The 19,077-nt window shown below is 39.1% G+C and overlaps 2 protein-coding genes across 2 annotated transcripts in view; one reads left to right on the forward strand and one right to left on the reverse strand.

Annotated features, from left to right (window-relative positions):
* The window catches only part of pgbd5 (piggyBac transposable element derived 5), a 36,240-nt gene extending 30,680 nt beyond the window's left edge, over window positions 1-5,560 (reverse strand). The window contains exon 1 of the mRNA XM_042502284.2: window positions 4,013-5,560. Coding sequence (XP_042358218.1) covers window positions 4,013-4,361 — 349 coding nt within the window. The 5' untranslated portion in view covers window positions 4,362-5,560. The remainder of the gene's footprint in view (window positions 1-4,012) is intronic.
* Window positions 5,561-5,834: 274 nt separating this feature from the next.
* cog2 (component of oligomeric golgi complex 2) lies at window positions 5,835-19,023 on the forward strand. The gene is made up of 18 exons (XM_042502648.2): window positions 5,835-6,038; window positions 6,953-7,114; window positions 7,907-7,972; window positions 8,060-8,140; window positions 8,385-8,488; window positions 9,305-9,413; window positions 9,678-9,857; window positions 9,971-10,095; window positions 10,992-11,118; window positions 11,244-11,383; window positions 12,970-13,031; window positions 13,109-13,260; window positions 13,869-14,054; window positions 14,213-14,285; window positions 15,130-15,272; window positions 16,962-17,101; window positions 17,299-17,482; window positions 18,317-19,023. The coding sequence occupies exons 1-18, from the start codon at window positions 5,982-5,984 to the stop codon at window positions 18,413-18,415; spliced, it is 2,190 nt and encodes a 729-aa protein (XP_042358582.1). The 5' UTR covers window positions 5,835-5,981; the 3' UTR covers window positions 18,416-19,023.
* The last annotated feature ends 54 nt before the right edge of the window (window positions 19,024-19,077 follow it).

A 19,077-nucleotide genomic window follows, 5' to 3' on the forward strand; every position in this document is an offset into this window, starting at 1 on the left:
GTAGGTGTGCAGTTTTTCCACATGGCTCTGCAAATGGTAAGACACAACTTGCAGACAGGACAAACAGTCGGACAAACTGACATATGGAGAGTACTAGTAATCTATCAGACACGCTCAGCAAAGTGAATGAATAAATAGCTCTTTAATTCCCTAGGACATCACGATAAGGTGGTTATATAATCTAAGATGTGGATATATGCTCCGTAATCCTCTGCCTGGTCCTTTGCCACAACCCCACTGCAGAGTAAACGGTCTCTCGGTGACATGAACGTATCACATCACCTATGAACCCGATGCTGAGTAAATGACATTTTCAAGTGAAAAACTCAAACCTCTGCTTTTGATTCAAAACTGTGAAAGAGTTGCAGCTCTAACTGTAAACAAACCCAAACCACTCAGAGTCTTTAAGAGTTTGCATGGGGTTGACTGGATGTTTTCTGACGTTGGCTGATGATTTATGTACGGGGTGCACAGTCTCCAAGGAGTGCAACTGTCACATCAGCACTGCGTCTGTGTCAGCACCGTCACCGCTGAGACACAGAGACAGACAGGGTAATGGACAGGAAGACAGACAGGCAGGCAGGTGAGGAAAAAAATTGCCAGACAGGTGGGGAGATAGAGAAATACTGAGTCCACCATGGGCTGATTTAGTGGCTTAAACCTTTAGAACTTGGATTGACATTAGCTTTTTTGCACAAAGTTAAGACACCTTTCACAGGCACTGAAACTTATGAAATCTGAAAAAAATGATTTGATTTCTTTTAAAAATGTCATCTCCTCTCTATCCCCTTTTCACACTATAACTGTCATGTCAATTAAAGACAAAAAGGTAGCGGAGGGTAGATTTATTGGTCTTTTTTTACACCAAGTTTAAAAAGAGAAATTTTGTCCTTGATTCTGCTACATCTTTGGGGAAAAAAAAATTTAACAAGGAACAATGAATAAAATAATCAATAAATAAATGCAAAGAAAAATGACTTGAAAATTAGTTGTGGGGAAATTATCCAAAAAGGGGAAAAATGTTCAGAAAGCTATTTTTAGAATTCTATATTTAAAATTATACTGGAGAGTTTTTTTAAAAAACTTTTTTTTCACCTTTTAATGTCATTTTCTTGTCTCTTTTTGGTTTTTTTTCCTGTTTTTTTCTGTTTCTTTTTTCTTTCTTCGTTTTTGGGTTATTTCTTGTTAAGCTGCTCATTGCCTTCTTCCTGTGTTTTTGAAAGAAAGCAAGCCAATATGTTTGGGTTACAAAGGGTTAAGTAGCTTCCCAACCCATTAAAATTGTTGGAGAAACATATTTATGTAGATATGCTGCTGCCCTGGATGCAGTCAATCTTTACTCCTTTTGGCCGATAAAATCAGCTCACGCTCTTGGTACCTTGAGGTCTGAAGTGTGATTATGCTCCCTGGCAGTCCTGCCATCAATCCAGTCAGGCAGCTCTTAATCATGATGCAAGATGGTGGGACCACACCCACACTGCAAACAGGCACTTACTGTATCTTTACAAACCAGACCAGACTGTAAAGCAGACAGACACACCTGCTGCCTCCTGAGCTTTTGTCAACAGAGCAATAAAACGTCAAATAAAGCATGGCAGAGCTGGATGTGCAGAACATCCTGTAACATCACCAAAGAAGCTCCTATGACAGTTGAAAAAGGCCCCATATCTGCATCCTGTCTCACAAGGCAGGATTACTGAAGTTAGCTGGATAACCGGTCTGGCTGAAAACCCTCCAAATCTGGACAGAAGTAAACAGAGCTGTTCCAGGTTGTGTTTGGTGTCCTGCTCAGTAATCCTGCTTTCTGGGACAGGCCACCACCTTCAGTTTGAGCGCCATACCAACAGTGCACCTAACAATGAAAAACTTCTATCTAAATCATCGTATCGGCTCATTTGTTTTATAGTGAATTTTTATATTAGTATTAACAGTGCAGGTGTCCTGATTGGATCTGAGGGGTCAGGGTTGGTTATTTTGAGCATGCGCACTGCCAGATCCTTTGTGCACACAGGTGTTGTAAACAGAGAGCACAGTTTGCAGCAGATATTCAGGTTTTATTGTAATATGGCTACTCCAATAAATAGAAACTGATATTTTTCATGTTCAACTAAAGCCTTTACACCGCTTTATTCTTAATGAACTAGTTTTCTGTAATAAGAGGAATTGTGACCGATTTTTATTTAATGTGAATGGGAAGGTTAAGGTTCGGCTATAACATTACTTTGAAGTGTAATTGTGATTATATTACTCATTTATAGTGTTCTGTACTTTTATTACAATGCTGCATTACGGGGACTTGAGGGCAATGTTTGAAGACAGTGTGTTTACTTTGTTATTTTGTTGAAAAAACAAATACTGCACTATGTGAAATTGTGCTAAAAGCCGTATAAAATATTTTTATTTTGTTTTTGTTATTTATGTAAAAATAAAATAAAATAAAACACCTTAGGGACTGTTAGATGCAGACATTTTATCTTGTATTGCACTGCAGAGTTATTAAATTGCCAAGCATAGATACTGGATTGATTTTTATAACTTTAAAGTACTTGAAGTGTACATTGTGCAGGTGTACTAGTGAATCGAGACTCGGTGTCGACAGATACTCAGTATCAAATGAATTGGATCAGGATTGGGGACAAAAAAAACGAATTAAATGCTTGCAAACAAATCTTTGCATACAACCACTGCAGTTTGTTTAATTTCCAGTGGTTTCCTGACTCTGCCACAATATTGTGCTTTATCAGTTTGCATATGAATACTCCAACGTGTGTTTCTATGTCATGTTTGAGCAGCTTGGTTCATATCTGCTACAGCCATATGCTGCTTCACCTCCGAGGGTGCAACAGTTCAGCATGTCACAGTGGATCCAGGTTGGCATTTCCACCTATCGCTGCTGCTTCAGCTGAGGCGGAAGAGATAGGAGAGGAGGACAAATCCAAACGAAGCCTGACAGAAGGTGCTGCACTATAAACCCAAACCTCACTCCCTAATGCATCATGCTGTATTTAGTGATAGATAAATGGATAAAAACTGTTCTAATGGTGATGGGTTTTAAACAGAATGAGAACATGCTTTTAGGCATTTTTCACAAAGATAGAATAAGACAAAGAAAGACGGAGCCGTGTGGGTGCCCAGTGCTGTTTAACTGTCACGATTCAGGGACACACACAAAGAGAAAGTGTGCAAATCAGAGTGCCATGAGCTCATTTTACTACAGTTATAAGATGTGTTAATTTTTGGTGCAGGAGGACAAAGCATGTGTGTGTATGTATTCTGCATCATACTACATTATGCTTTAAGAAACCTGGATCATCAATTTTCTTGTGCTGTGATCAGACACCTTTCACAAGCATTTAAACCTCTGAAACGAGAGCAAATTAATTTGATATCTTTCAAAAACATGGGAATAAAGGGAAAAATAAACACTATTTTCAGCATTATTCGAAAGGAAAGGAAATAATTAAATTTTATTTTTGTGGTTGTTGTTTTTTTGTGCCAATTTTCAGGTAATTTTCTTGTAGTCTTAACTTTTTCATCAATTTTTTGGTTCATTTCTTAAGTTGCTCATTGCCCTATTTCTGTTTTTTTTAAAGAAATCAAGCCAAATTGCTCCGGTTTCATAGGGTTAAGCGATGTGTGTTTGTAAGTGTACAATCAGGGGAGACATCATGCTGGTTCTCTAAATTAAACAGCATGCCCTGCCCTGAAACATGGACACACACCCTCTCACAGGACAGCATGTGCACCAGAGCACCAAAGGGTGAAGTATCAAAGGCTAAAGCATTTGCAGCAATTAACAATGCAGTGTCACTCACTCACACACAAAAGGAGACAAGCATCCAGTTGTTCCAAAGCAAAAAAAAGGCTTTTGTGTGCTGTTTGGGCACCAGATAGAGAGTACTGCATGACCTGAAAAACCTGAGCTGCACTATTTCTCCTCACACACACACACACACACTTCTTCTCCGCTGCACAAATGACCTTATTCATGCTGTCGTGCATCACGTCTCACCATATGTCTCTTTGAACGGCGGCACCGTGACATCCTGCAGCGTCTCCGTCCAGCCCTCCTCCTCAGCCTGACTCCGGGACAGAGAGCCCGGAGGACCGGCTCCGCTGCCGCCCCCTGCTCCCCCGCGGCTCTCCTTATCCCCCCTCTTCTGGTGGTGGTGCTGCTGGTCCTCCTCGCCCACCTCGGCTATGTAGTTGTCGGAGTCGGAGTCCCCGGAGGTGCTGTAGAAGGGGTTGTCGCTGCTGTCGTCCCCGGACTCGCCAAACACGTCGTCCGATATCTGCAGGCTCTCGTACCGGGAGCGGGCCGCTTCCAGGAGAGACAGCGCCTTCCGCCCGCACTCCGCCATCTCTCTGTGGTGATGCTCTGCTCCCTCTTTCCTCCTCCCTCCTTCTCACCCTGCCACTACGGCTCCAGAGGCGTGCGAGTGGTCACGATCTTGCACGAGCAGGGAGGTGTTTGCCTTTAATGGGGCACCTTCCACTATCTTGGGTATGAATGATGGTCCTCTCTGCCCTCCAGGCTCGGGATGCGGAGCCCGGCGGTCAGACGCGTGTGGATCCGGGAAGAGCTGTCCGCTTCAAGGGTACTGAAATATTTCCGCCCCCTCGCTCTGCCTACAGCGCTGCGCACTGGGCAAAATTATCGATAGTTGTGGCACAGCATCCGGGTTGAGAGACCAGTGATTTCTCCACAAAGAGAGGAAAATAGAGAGAGTAGTGGCTGCCGCTGCATCACCTGACAGCACAGCCCAGCCCTGCCGTCCAATGAGATGCATTTCACCATCCAAACTTAGAGAGGAGCGGCTGGTGGAGCTGCTGGAGATAAAGAGTGGAAAAATCATCATGATTAATGGTCATATATTATTAGAATAAAATTTTGGACACAGGGAAGGATAGCATAAAAGGATCGATGTGACAAAAATACAATGTCCCATATAAAATAAACAACATTAATATTATAACACATATAATAAGACATGTTCGCAGGATGCCAATGCATAAAATAATAATAATAGCCCAATAATAATGATAAAATACTTATGATAATAATAATAATAATGATAATGATAATAATAAACAACAACCTTCCCACAAAGCATATATACATAGTAAGATGTTCATGTTATTGTCACTGGTAACTAAAACGCATCAGTTCATTTGAGCTAAAAACCTATCAAACACAGGATGTGTTATCAGAAGTTACTGTTTGGCAGGGTCGTTATAAACCCTTTATTGCCTTGTCATGGAGACATGATTGCACCCATGTGTATTTAACGTCCTGTATTGCTGATCATAAACATTATCAAACGTATTTGATAATAATCTCTAGTCAGTGTAAGACAGATTGTCATGTCATTCAAGTGGTGAGCTAACCAATGTTGTGTATCTTTATTTAATGTTCTCTGGTTTGTTATATTTTAATGTCTTCTCTTCATGCAGCCACTTCCTAATTCTATAATTGTGTATGCTTGCGGACTGTGACAAATCAAAATTTCCTCTGGGGATCAATAAAGTATCACTGATTCTGATTATATTGATGATATGATACATGATGATATGTGCAAATCCAATATGACCTCAAGCTCCAACATGTAATCCTGTAAGGAATTTATCATCCATTATATTCAATGGAATCAAATTTAAAGTTCATTAGACTTTTGTATTTACAGTGCAGTTAGTTCACTTTATTTTGTTAATTTAACATTTGAATTGAACCATGATATTGGTAATTGGCCACGATATGTTTACCTCGTCTTGCCTTTAGAGGGCGCTGTGGCTTTATGGTAACCTATCTAGTGGTGCTCCTGACATTATCAAGAGAAGAAGAAGAAGAAGGTCCTCCTGTCTTTTCTTCCTCGTTGGTGCACTTGCCATGTTTGCGGAAGCCTGGTTTTAGCAGCGGCTAGCTGGAAGCTTCTGACATTATTTTTTGTGTATGTTGGCGCCTTTTTGTTTTATAATCAAACATGAATCTGCCAAAGGGGCCAGATTCCTTGTGCTTCGACAAGGATGTTTTTATGAAGGTAAGAATCCTTTATGTTTGTTAACGCGCTAACTATATCGCCATAGTTATGCTGTAACTAGCTAGCATTTAGCTAGTTGACTGTTCCTACAGGATGCTCCTGTTTCTTCAACATTTCTTGCTTGTTATTGAGTAAAGATACTTGATTCAGTTATTCAGTGTTTAAACTCGAATCACAGTCAAGGTAATGTTTATATCGGACACGTCAAACGTTAACGATAACTTACCATGCATAAACTATAATAGCAGACGACGTTTGTAGTGAGTAACATGCTCATTCTGTATGATGCGTTTGTCTTTTCGGTATATCAGTCACTAGCTAACTCGATGTTCTCCCTCCATTTTATGTTAGTGACAATATATGGTGTTGTATACTATTGAGGCATAGAAAAAGACTGTGGGGAAAACAGTAACTACTGCCAGGTAACTGCCCGGGATTAAAATGTCAAATATTGGACGGATTTATAGAGACAGAGTTATTAACAAGACAAAATCATCATAGGTGACTAGAGGCATCCACTGGACTCCAAATTTAACCTGCCAACACCAACCGACGTTATTGCCCCCCTCTTTACAAAACACAGATCCCAACTGTCCTTTATCCCACTAGTCACTAAAGTTTTAATCACGCACAAATAATAAGCTGTATGTCCAACTGGTCTAGTGAGACGTCTTCCTCTGTCCTATCTCACAAATTAATACTTAAGGTGCAATGTAAGTGAGTGGTACGTTTACTGATGTGATTACTTTTGTATGTCAGTCTATGGAAATATCAATGATTGTTGTTGCAAACCAATTTCCACACGGGGACAAATAAATTATCTGTCTAACTATGTATGATGCTGTCGTGAAATAAATGTTACTGTGTCTCTCTGGTGTGTCTGATGTTGCTGTCTGTTGTCTCTCTGCCTGCAGGATGACTTTGACGTTGACCAGTTTGTGGCGGAGTGTCGAAAGCAGGTCCAGCTGGAGGAGATGAGGGAGGACCTGGAGCTTTACTATAAGTTGCTGAAAACGGCCATGGTGGAGCTTATTAACAAGGACTATGCTGACTTTGTCAACCTCTCCACAAACCTGGTCAGTTGTGTTTAATGTGGTTCTACATTTTGGACTTTGCAAAAAGCAGCTTGTAGTCCACAGGAGACAGGGTGGGCATCTAGAGATGAGTGACCAGGTCTATTACATTCCCTTTTAGTTATAGCGTCTGGAAAGCAAGCTAGACCTTTATTTCAACTGTCAGGATCAATGTGTGCAAATGTTTTAGTTCTTATTATCACACACAATATGAAACTTGCACTTTTATATTTCCTTCCTAGCCCTCTGACTACTCAAAGCGCTTTTACACTAAGCATGACATTCACACATGGATGGTCAAGGTTGTCATACAAGGCGCCACCTGCTACTTAGTTTAGACGTTCACACTCACTCATACATTGAGGGCACAGCCATCTGGAGCAATCTGGGGTTCAGTATCTGGCCCAAATATATTTTGATGTTGAGGATTGAAATGCCGATTTTCTGATGTCCCACTCCACCTCCTGACCCTCAGCTACCCCTTTATGTTTTTATTAATCTCTCTTCAATATAATTGAAATGTCAGTTGTGTTTAACAGTTATCTTGTACCAACAGTTTAAAATCAGCTCTATTACCAAGTAATTTTTTGTGAAATAATAGAGCAATATCAGAGGGTTGTTATCTACATTTTTTCTCAAGCATCATTATCGACATCAGCCCCAAAAATCCAGTACAGTTGGTGGCTCTTGATATTCTCTGGAAAAATGAAAGTATGAACACCACACTTATTTTTTAAAAGGTAAATCTGAAAACTTTAGAGCAGACTGTTTCTAATCTCTGCTCCCTCATCTCAGGTGGGGATGGACAAAGCTCTAAATCAGCTTTCTGTGCCTTTGGGACAGTTACGAGAGGAGGTCATGGTACGTGTCTGATTAAATATACTGTATGCTTTAATTAAACCAGTCTACAGAGTGTTCATGCATGTTTCTGGCTGTTGTTTGTTGCAGAGTCTGCGCTCCTGTGTAAGTGAAGTGATTCTGGCTATAGACAACCAGCTAACCAAACAGGAAGATCTGCAGAAAAAAAAGGTTTGGTTCCTCATTCTTCTGATTGACTTCGTCATTGGATCATGTTTGTATTCTTCATTAAATATATTTTATGATCACCTTAACACACTGGGAAAATCTAGTATGGCCAATTTGAGCACTATATTTGGTGCCATACAGACAATTGACCTGTATTTATAATTATTTTATAGCAGTACTAGTTTTTCAACTTATAATACACCACCAGCATCAGTTATCATCTTCCTTTTAATGTCCTGTCCATCAGGTGTGTGTATTGAGGCTGATTCAGGTGGTGCGCTCAGTGGAGAAGATTGAGAAGATCCTTCACTCACAGAACTCCAAGGAATCCAGCTCTCTGGAAACCAGCAGGTGGGAAACACACATGCCAACAAACCCACTGGCATCACATGGTAGATCATTTGTTGTAGACTGTGGAGTGGTTATTTACCTTTTTTTGACATCATGTTTATTGGCTTTTTTTGTTCATGAAAAAATCAAATTAACAGAACAAACATTCACAAACCCCATCCCTTATAATAAATCTCTGTAAGGGGGAAAAGTTAGTTTAACGTATCAATTATAGATTTAAAATACAATAACATTTTAACTTAAATGAAAAAGTTAATAATAATAATAATAATAATAATAATACATTAAAAAACAACAACACATCTACCTATACAGCAATGTTCACATGCACATCTTAATATATTTAAATCAAAAATGTAAGAAATATAATTTGTTGACTAAATAAAAAAGTTTACTATAAGTTAAAAGCTATCTCGGAGTAAAGACAGTAGAGCCTATTTATCCAAATGCCGGCATCTACACAGTTAAGTCCATCATAAAATCTAAGAATCTGCCCACATCTCATAAAAATCCTCAATTTTGCCTGTTACTACGTAAGTCAGTTTTTATAATGGTTATTTTATGGAAGTTTGAATATTTGCATTTCAACATTTGGCCTAATCATGTATGACAAACATGATGTCTATCAATAGACAAATTAAATAAACTACAGAAGTCCAGGTTTGTGCATGCATTTGTACATCGGTTGTTTTTGGAGCTGCAGTGCGAAAAGCTTCTAATTTGTGAGCTGGGATGTAGCACTCAGCTTCTGTGTGTGACCCTGTGTCTGTCTGTCTGTCTGTCTGTCTGTCTGTCTATCTATCTATCTATGTACAGTCCCTTGTTAGCAGGTCACATCCTGGAGAGGATTGCTACAGAATTCAACCAGCTGCAGTTCCACGCTGTACAGAGCAAAGGCATGCCCCTGCTGGACAAAGTCAGACCTGTAAGTATAAACGACTCAATCAGTCAGACAGCAGATAAATTAATAGCCACTCAGTTGATCAGTCAGTTTGTCTGTTCTGTCAGTCCATCAGTCTTGTAATTAACTGACAAAGATAATCAGATTCTGTCCAGTGGTTCTGCTAAAGGCGCAGAAAATAGCTCTAAAATATTTGATTGCAGTTTTTGCATTGATTCATGATTCACTTGGTCTGTCTGTTTGCTGGAATATATTCTATTTTCTATACTTGGTTGCGTCCTCTGGCAGCGTATTGCAGGGATCACCTCAATGCTGCAGCAGTCTCTGGAAGGCGTGCTTATCGAGGGTCTACAAACATCAAATGTGGACATGGTGCGTCACTGCCTGAGGACTTACGCCACAATAGACAAGACTCGCGATGCTGAAGCCCTGGTGGGACAGGTGCTGGTCAAGCCATACATGGACCAGGTAAACATACCACACGTTAGATATACTGTAGATCCCAGGGAAATTTTAGATTTTTCACCTTATTAGTTGATAACTTTGACAGAATATCCTCTCTTCTCCTTTCCTTATTTGAGGTGATCATTGAGGAGGTGGTGAAGTCCAGTCCAAATGGTCTTCAGTTGATGTACTCGAGACTGTTGGAGTTTGTTCCTCATCACTGTAGGCTGCTTAGAGAGGTCACTGGAGGAGCCATATCCAGGTATTAGACGTTAACATGGAGACTAATTTATTCAAAGCATGCACACATCAAGCAACTCTTTGTTGTGTTTTGATATCCTCTCGCCTCTATTAGAAAAGCAAATTATCCGCTTTCATCTGTAGAGCTTTTGCATTCAGCATATTGACCAAACACTTTGATATTTTTGAACATGATCATGTTATATGGTAATCTGAACATCTAGAGGAGGAACAGTCTGCTGAATATAGTGAACATGGCCTCAAAAATTATAGGGAAGCCACAAATGCATCTAGGAAGCATATACGAAGAACTCATTAGAAGTTACGTTTAAAGAATTATTAACTGCCATTCTCATCCACTACACAGTGAATTTTGGGTGTTATATACTACCAGCAGCAAATAGAAATATCTACATGAAATCTTTTGTCCCATGTGCTGTCAAGGTGATAAATGATATGGGAACTCATACCTGTGCTACCACATCATCATGTTAAAAAATATCAGTGTTTGGTGACATTCCTGAGACATTGCTGCAGGTTTATGCATGGCATGATAATTCTGCATGAATATTAATTTATTGTAAATTTTATTTGCATGAATGTGTGTCACTGAGACATATTTTTATTGTTTTGACATGGAGTGTGTTTTTTTTTTAATTTTATGTTTTAGGGCATGTCTTTTATGTATTTATGGTAAACCTGAAGGCACATTTTCACAATTGTGGACAATAGAGTTTTTGTAATTCGTGACTTATTAAGTTTGTATCCATATATTAATATAATCACCATGCATTAATTATTCATATATATCATATTTGAACATTTGTGCTTCTAGATGTGCACATTTATTTTAGTAGTAGTGACAGAAGTAGAAGATATCATAACATATTAACATGCTGATGTTCCCTCTCTCCTCAGTGACAAAGCTGACATCGTGCCAGGTTATGATTTCCTTGTGAACTCTGTGTGGCCGGAGATGATTAAAGGGATCGAGGAGAGGTTGGCCTACCTGTTCAACCCTGGAAACCCTGACATATTCTATGAGGTACAGCCACAGTGACACAGTTTGTATTTACATGCACTTGTTTAGGAAAAGTTTTGTGTTGCTTAATTGAGTGTGAGATTTAGATGTTTCACTTGTGTGTGTTTTTTGTTGACTCTTCTTTTTAGCGTTACAGTGCGAGTATGGAGTTTGTGCGGCGGTTTGAGCGTCAGTGCAGCTCGCAGGCCAGCGTGAAGAGACTGAGAGTTCACCCCTCGTATACCAGCTTCCACAACAAATGGAACCTGCCTGTCTACTTTCAGCTACGGTGCATATCACCTTGATACAGTTTATACTCCACATATTACAGCCTATAGATCACACCAGTGCCTCCCTCACATCTTTTTCCAGAGAAACTTACACATTTTGTAAACTGCAGGCTTCAATATGCTGTATATTCATAAGAAAGGTAATCAAATGTTCATCACTTTTTTGTTTAGTAGTGCTTGAAGGTCAAGTCATGTCATCTTTATTTATTCATCACATTTAAAAGCAACAGAATTTGACCCTGCCTCAATACAGGTATACATGATTAAAAAATAAAAAGTACAATAACAACAAAAATAGAGAGAAGGCAAGAAAAAATAGTATCAGAAATAGAATAAAATCGAAAACTAACATAAAATCAACGTCAAAGTAATAAAAAAGGAAGTTGGGAGAAATGGAATTAAACCAATAACACATTAAAAGCTGGTCCAAGGACGTAAGGAATAAGTGAAGAGTGGACTTCACAAAAGCCATGGGGCAGCAACAGGTAAAGCTCGGTCAGCTTTAGTTTTGAAGCATGAATGAGGGACTGGAGTTGTTGTATGGGTGTCCTGAATAACATGAGGGCACAATGTGCAATTAGCATGTTGGTGATGCATTGCAGAGATAATCTTGTTAAAGCTTTAAAACAATTAGTGAGATTTTTGAATCACTTCTGTATTTTACTGGTAAGGTGGAGTAAAAAGGCAGATAATGGGTGGAAGTTTTCATTTTCATGGGATCTTTAATGTCACTGGATAGTCTTTGACTGTTTGAAAGTGGTATCGACCCTCTTATCTAAGTCTTGGCAAGAAAGCATAATACTCCATATACTACTATATATTATTATTATTATTATTATTATTATTATTATTATATTATACTATATAATACTCTGTATTATATCAAACTGTTCCTCAGGCTAATGGACATTTTGGTTTTGAATGAAACTCAAACATACACACAACCTATGGTTAATTAATTTTACTTGCAGGCAGCGAATAATTGGTGTGTTTTAATCTTCTGAATTTGGACCTGTCATCTTGAATGAATACAGTCAGACGTTGGTGAAGGTAGAATTTCTGCACAGCTTGTGTTTTGAAGAATTGACTTGTCTCACTTTAACGGCCCAAGAGACAAGCCTTGATTAAAATTGCAGCCTGCCAGCATGTTTTAGGCAGAAAAAAAGACAAGTTGGCAAACGTCCACAAGTTGAACAAAGCCCATTTTTACAGGAATTTGGAAAATTGCTTATGGGTGAGAGTTTGATGCAAAATGATGACAGGAAGCGAAATGTAAACTGAGGATGTGTGTCAGCGTATTATCAAACAAAGCCCATAAACATGACAGTGGACCTTGACTGAATGGCCATTGATTTGTGTGAAAAAGTAAAGAGGTTGTTTCTCAATCTCCTCTCCTCCCATGCAAACACGAGCTCACTGTAATGATCAGGGCTTGTGACCTCATTTCACAACTCAAATCTGCACATGTCAGCTTTTCTGGAAAGCCCATAATTTTCAAAGCACACATTGTCTTTCACGTCATGACTATGTACTTATTAGAGCTGATACAACAAATGAGCTGATAACACATTGATTGTTTTTCCAGATACAAGGAAATAGCAGGAAGTCTGGAAAATGCCATCAGTGACGGACTAGAGGCAGCACCAGGTAGGAATTTTCCATCATGAACATCAGTGTGTATCTAATACTTTACCTGCAGTAACTGTGTATCTGCTCATGCGCAGCTGGCAGTGCATACCACCTGCAGGTATCTGAGGTGTTGTGGTCCTGCCTCATGAGATGTTGGTTAGACAGAGTTTACCTGTCACCTCTGGCCCATCGCTTCTGGAAGCTCACGCTGCAGCTCTATGCACGATATGCCAAGTTCCTTGATGAGGTAAACTTGATTTGAAGGAGCAGTGTGTAAGATTTAGGGAGGGATTTGTGAGGACTGCAGATTACTACCAGCTGAAACTTCTCCCGGTTAACATTCCTCCGGTGTTCATTGTTCAGGAGGTTTTCTTTACCTTGAGCTGAATTATCTGTAGAGGTCTCTTCCTCTCCAAAACAAATTGACCATGTGATTTAAACCAGTAAAAACACTCAATAAAGCAGTTTCATGTTACAAATCAGTGTTTCTCCAACACTGTGGCTGCAGAGGGTGGCTGATGCAAAAACTTGAATGGCTCTATCTAGAGCAAGTATTTGGTTTATCCGTTTTGAGCTACTGTAGAAAAATGGCAGTGCAACACGTGGATGTCCATTGACAAGGAACTGTAGACATAAACAGCTCAGTTTAAAGCAACAAAAACACAGCAATTCTTATTTTATGGTGATTTTTCTGTTGAGAAAACACACTAATTATATTATTCAATTTCTGCCAGTATAGCCCACTAAATCGTACACACTGGATCTTTAAGATATAATTTTAAGAATAGTATGCACATGAATTGCTGTTTTGCTGTTGCTTGCCCTTCTTTCTCATCTTCACCGGTCACTACACAGGTGTTGACGAAGACTCCACCCCCTGAGGTGACCAAAGAGCCAACCAGGCCCCTGCCGAGTTCGGCTTCCTCCACCTCCAGCCGAACGTCAATGGATGAAGGTGGCAGTGAGAGCGGGAGTCCTGCCTCCCTTTCAACCAAACAGCTGGTCTATATTGCAGCAGACATCCAGAAGCTGCAGGAGCAGGTGCACACACACAAATGAAAAAATACTTATATGTATTTCCAATTTACTTACATATATTACTTTTGAGACTTTTCTGTTTTTTTACATCAGACAAAGTGTCTCCTTTTGATAACTTTCTTATTGTTTCCGCACTAATAGTTTGCTCATGTTTCTCTTAGATACCAGAGTTGTCAGAGATGGTCAGACAGCGGTTAGAAGCCATTGGATTTAAAAACTTTGCCATTGTTGAAGGTGAGATACCCACACAGTGCATATGGAAGTCATTAAAGAGTTTTTCTACCTTTTGTAGTGTTTGCTTGATCTTCAAAGAAGTTCATAACTATGATACCACAGCAAGGTTAGCTTACCTGGACCTTTAAAGATTCAAAATCCTGATGGGTGATGTTACTTCTATCTGTGCTGGTGCTGCGGAGTGGAACAAACCCACAGGCCTTCAAGAAAATGTCAAACAGGCTGTTGGATAACATCTCCAAATAAGGTCATGGTCATTTTTATTGGGATGTGGTATGTTGTGGTGGTGTGTCTCCAGATTTGGATATTGAAGAGCTATCTCCATTTTGTTGTGTAGTGAAAGTACTGATGGAAAATGAGGGACAAAGGTTGACATATCTTATGCCTTTTAAGGTGTTATCCCTGACCATGCCTTACACACCTGAATTTTTACAACTAAACTAAACTAAATCCTACTCTGCAATATGTGCAGGTGTTTCTTTTCAGATTAGTATATAACACCTTGATCTTTCTCAGGATACAATCTGTAATATTAGTGGAGTCTGTTTTGGAGAATATCTCTGTTATTAATAGGGATTACTTTGCTATATCTGATGTGATCTTATTTTTTTGGAAAACATGCCAAGAGACACACAGCAATGCAAACCTGAATGCTAGTGTTCACTGACATTTACAGATGTAGCCATTCAATCCCCAACAGGCTTTTGAGCATGACATCTTCAAAGACAACATCTCAGTCATGAATATTACTATTCCTTGACCCTTGGGCTTCCTTGCTCGCTGTCTCTGACTTTAGCATCAGACTGTTCACTTTTGCATTTACAAGTGTTCTCTTCTCTGTCAGATGCTCTAACAGACTCCAAGGCCTGTCTGTCAAGCAGCATTCCCACTCTGAACACCAGGATGACCCAGCATCTGACTGAACGCAGTTGCCGCTTCCTGAAGAGTGCCTCCGAGGTTCCACGGCTTTACCGCAGGACTAATAAGGTCAGTGAAGCTGCAAACACGTACGTATCTCTCCTATATGTCATCATATAACATTCACTCATGACATATCTTGCAGGAAACAGTAGGAGCATTCTTTGTTTGATTTGATGGAAGCTTGAGGGTTCATGCACTTGAAACTGTGTTGTGGCATATCCATTTTCTCTGATGGAAATATTATAATTAAATGTCAGAATTTCACCCTCTGAAACACATTGAGTGGCCAGATTCTGATGAAACTTGGAGTGATTATGCATGTACATGAATGGCATTTGAGTTTGACATAATTATTCACTCTAACATGGCATATTATTGAAATAAATAATATTTCAGCATAAATCTGGGCACCTTTTGATGTGCCTCACATAAGGGGTTGGACAATATAAGATGTTTTTGTAGATCGCAATGAAAAAACCCCCACGACAATTAGTTGATTGTAATGAATTTATATTTTGGGGATCATTGTGAATATCGTGTCCACCAGCGTGCAGGATGACTAATGGGCAACCAACAATAAAAGAGACTTTGCAAAATAGGTTGCATGTACACCAACCTCAAGAAACATAAACGATCTTAATAAAACATTGGCATATTTCATATCAAAAGATATGACGCCATTTCAAATAGTTAAAAGGCCTGGCTTTTTAAAAATCTTTGATTGTTTTTTACTAAAAAATATTGTTTTTTCATTTTTTTCTGTATGTTCCTGTTCAATTGCTCCATCGAGGTTAGCCTATAGTAAGGTTTTTCACTGTCATGGGAAACCTGGAAAAGTCATGAAGTTTTTCAATGATGTTTTCCAGGCTTATCAAAGTCATGGAATTAGTGAAAGTTTTGGAAAAGTCACGGAATTTTATTATGTGTAATTATTGTTATAGTAATCTTCCAGGGATCATGTAAAATAACAATGGCAAATTTATTTTACTAAGCTGTTGATGTAATGTAGCTTGTGTATCGTTTTTTTTTACCATCACATGCGTTTCTTCATTTTCTCCCTGTGTTCCTTCTTTCCCTGTATGCCAGCTACCTGATATTATAATTGCTGTCAAGCAGGAAAAGAAAAACAATAGGTCCTTGAAAAGCAATATAAAAGTTTTGAAATTTTGTACATGAAAATGTGTGGTAAACCTGTGTAGTTGCATCTAGGATAATGCGTTTCCTCATTAACATTTTCTTTAGCATCATTTGCAAATTCCTTACAACAGGGACTCACAATTACAGAGTGAATACAGGGGAAATACTGATAGCATACAGCACACAGTCACACTGATAATAACTGTCAAATAAGGATGTCTCTCAGGTTTTATTGTTCCTGAATGTCATCTAAGTGCTTAAATTTCTGCTTAAATTTCTGCTGATTCTGACTCTGATACGTTATTCATACTTTACTGTGCAATGGAGCTGCACAGTGCACACTTTAAACTTTAAGCAATTGTGATATGCATGGCCACTGCATAGCTCTGCATTCAGAAAATGTAGCTTGAAACACTGTTTTACTTTGAGAGCTTAATAAGGATTATGTCTGAAGCTCTTGAGATACAAAGGTTTAAAAAAAGAATATCAACAGCCCCTCCATATCCTCAACATGAACAAAAAACTGAACTTTAAATTCAGTTTTCTATTAACAGCAGTCCTTAACACAAGCAAGTATTAAAACTGTGTCTTTACTACTAACTTCACTAACATGTTTAGGATCTGCCAGTACGTGCATCAGCCTACATGGACAACGCCTTACGTCCATTACATCAGTTACTGACTGACTCAACGGGACTGGTCAAACCCTCTACAGCACAAGAGTGGCTGCGAGTTGCACTGTCTGACTGCACACAGAGGTACCCTAACACACCTGCAAAGATAAATACACCCAGATGAAGTGCTGAAGCATTGATATAGGCTGTGTTATTCCTTTTAATACTTTTGAAATACTGTATTTCTCTCTGGAAGTTGTATTTATTTCATTTTATAAATCTTTTCAGCTGCAAAATACAAAGTTTGTATTTCACACTTTAATTTTCTCTCTTGTGTTCAGGTACTATGAAACCATCTCAGAGGTGCTGAGCTCAGTCAGAAAGATGGAGGAGAGTCTGAAGCGTTTGAAGCAAGCCAGAAAGGGTGCGAGCACGACTACTACAGCAGGAGCAAACGGTGGACCCACAGATGACAGCAAAATACGACTTCAACTTGCACTGGATGTGGAATACCTGGGGGAACAGGTAGGTGACGTTTGATGGATGCAGACACGTGTAGAAACATATAATTACATGTGGGAAAAAATTCCGTTCCAGTTATGATATCTGGCATTTTTTCCTCTTACATTGAAGCAACCTTCCAAAATCTTTGAAGGAAAAAGTATAAGGAATGATTTACCAGCCACAATTATGCATGTTTGACTTTTGGTACTAAAACATTAGAAATCCACCTGGCAGCTTAGTATTAGAGAGTAGTAGAGCGTGGTCAACCCATAGCCTCCAGGCCAGGTTCAGGTAAGCTTACTTCAAAATATTTTAATATTCTGAGAAAGTTATTATTATTTTACAGAAACATTTTGTGCAATAGTCCTCCTTTCACATTCTCTTTTCCTTCCTGTCTTTCTCAAGCACACACAAACGTGCTGCAATGTTCATTCCTTGTCTGAGTACATATCTCAGTCCTTACAATTGTGCTACAATAATGCATAGATTTTATGTTTTGTGGGTCGACTTGGTTCGTGTTGTTGATTAACACTGTTTCGGTGCGGATTGAATAGGTGAAGCTGAAACATTTTCCTGTCTTTATGAATGGAAGGCAGCTTGTGCCATATCTTCGTGCTTTTATTTTTTATTTTCTTATTTGAATGTCCAGTCCACACAGTGTTTGCTTGCAAAATTCTGGCCCTTGCGGTTGATGATCTAGACAAAAGATAACTGGAGTTGCAAACTGCTAAGTTCTTTAACAAACTTCAGTGTCATCTGTAACACTATTGATTATTCTCTCTAGCGATGCTTGACTCTCTTGACTCTCTTGACTCTCACACTCTTGACACTCTTGACACTCTTGTCTTGTCTCAGATCCAAAAGATGGGTCTCCAGCCCAGTGACATCTCCATGTTCTCCACTCTGATGGACCTGGTGAAAGAAGCCCGCGAGCTGGCTGAACAGAACCAGTAAAAAGTTGAGTCCATAGTAAGTGAAACGCATTAACACGCTGCATTGCCTGAAGACTTGTGATGGAAAAAAAACCCACATTTGTCCCAGTCTGGGTCAAAGTCATGGTCTGGTAACTGCTTATGATTATCAGACCAGGAAGAATGTAGGGCAAAAACTGACACTACTGAAATCCTTTTGTACAAAAATATCTTTATTTAATGTAGACTTCAGAAACATTTCAACAGCAGGAACCTGTCAGTCTTGGGACATATCATGCTGTAATTGTTGTCGGAAACAGCAAAAAAAACCTCTGTGTTTGAGACTGCATCATCATTAGTTCTGCTTTCAGCACTGTGGATTAAAGGGACTGCATGAAATGCTATGCAAAAATATTGCACCAATCATTATATGTAGGGCCTGAATGTTGCATACCAAGAGTCTCAATTGTAAACTGTAAAGAGAGAACGTCAATCAAACAATATTTGTCTAATTTCTGTTATGTGGTGAAGGATTCATCTCAAATAAAGAAGTCTGTCAATGTGTAACATGTACATTTTTGTTAAAATCAAAGTTGTATAATTTAATTAACACGATTAACTTGGGAATAAAATAAAAGAACTTTGGATATAGTTTTGAATTTGTGCATTTTAATATAAATGTCATTATCTAGCAACAAGTTTCCA

This window comes from Plectropomus leopardus, chromosome 13, assembly GCF_026936395.1.
Source record: "Plectropomus leopardus strain MGB_pleo_1.0 chromosome 13, ASM2693639v1, whole genome shotgun sequence".
Lineage (NCBI taxonomy): Eukaryota > Metazoa > Chordata > Actinopteri > Perciformes > Serranidae > Plectropomus > Plectropomus leopardus.

Bases quoted from the DNA above. Each gene is read 5' to 3' on its own strand.
- cog2 (XM_042502648.2), top strand. From the start codon at position 5,982: ATGAATCTGCCAAAGGGGCCAGATTCCTTGTGCTTCGACAAGGATGTT. The intron at 6,039-6,952 runs GTAAGAATCCTT...CTCTGCCTGCAG, and splicing joins ACAAGGATGTTTTTATGAAG to GATGACTTTGACGTTGACCA. The intron at 9,414-9,677 runs GTAAGTATAAAC...GTCCTCTGGCAG, and splicing joins TGCTGGACAAAGTCAGACCT to CGTATTGCAGGGATCACCTC.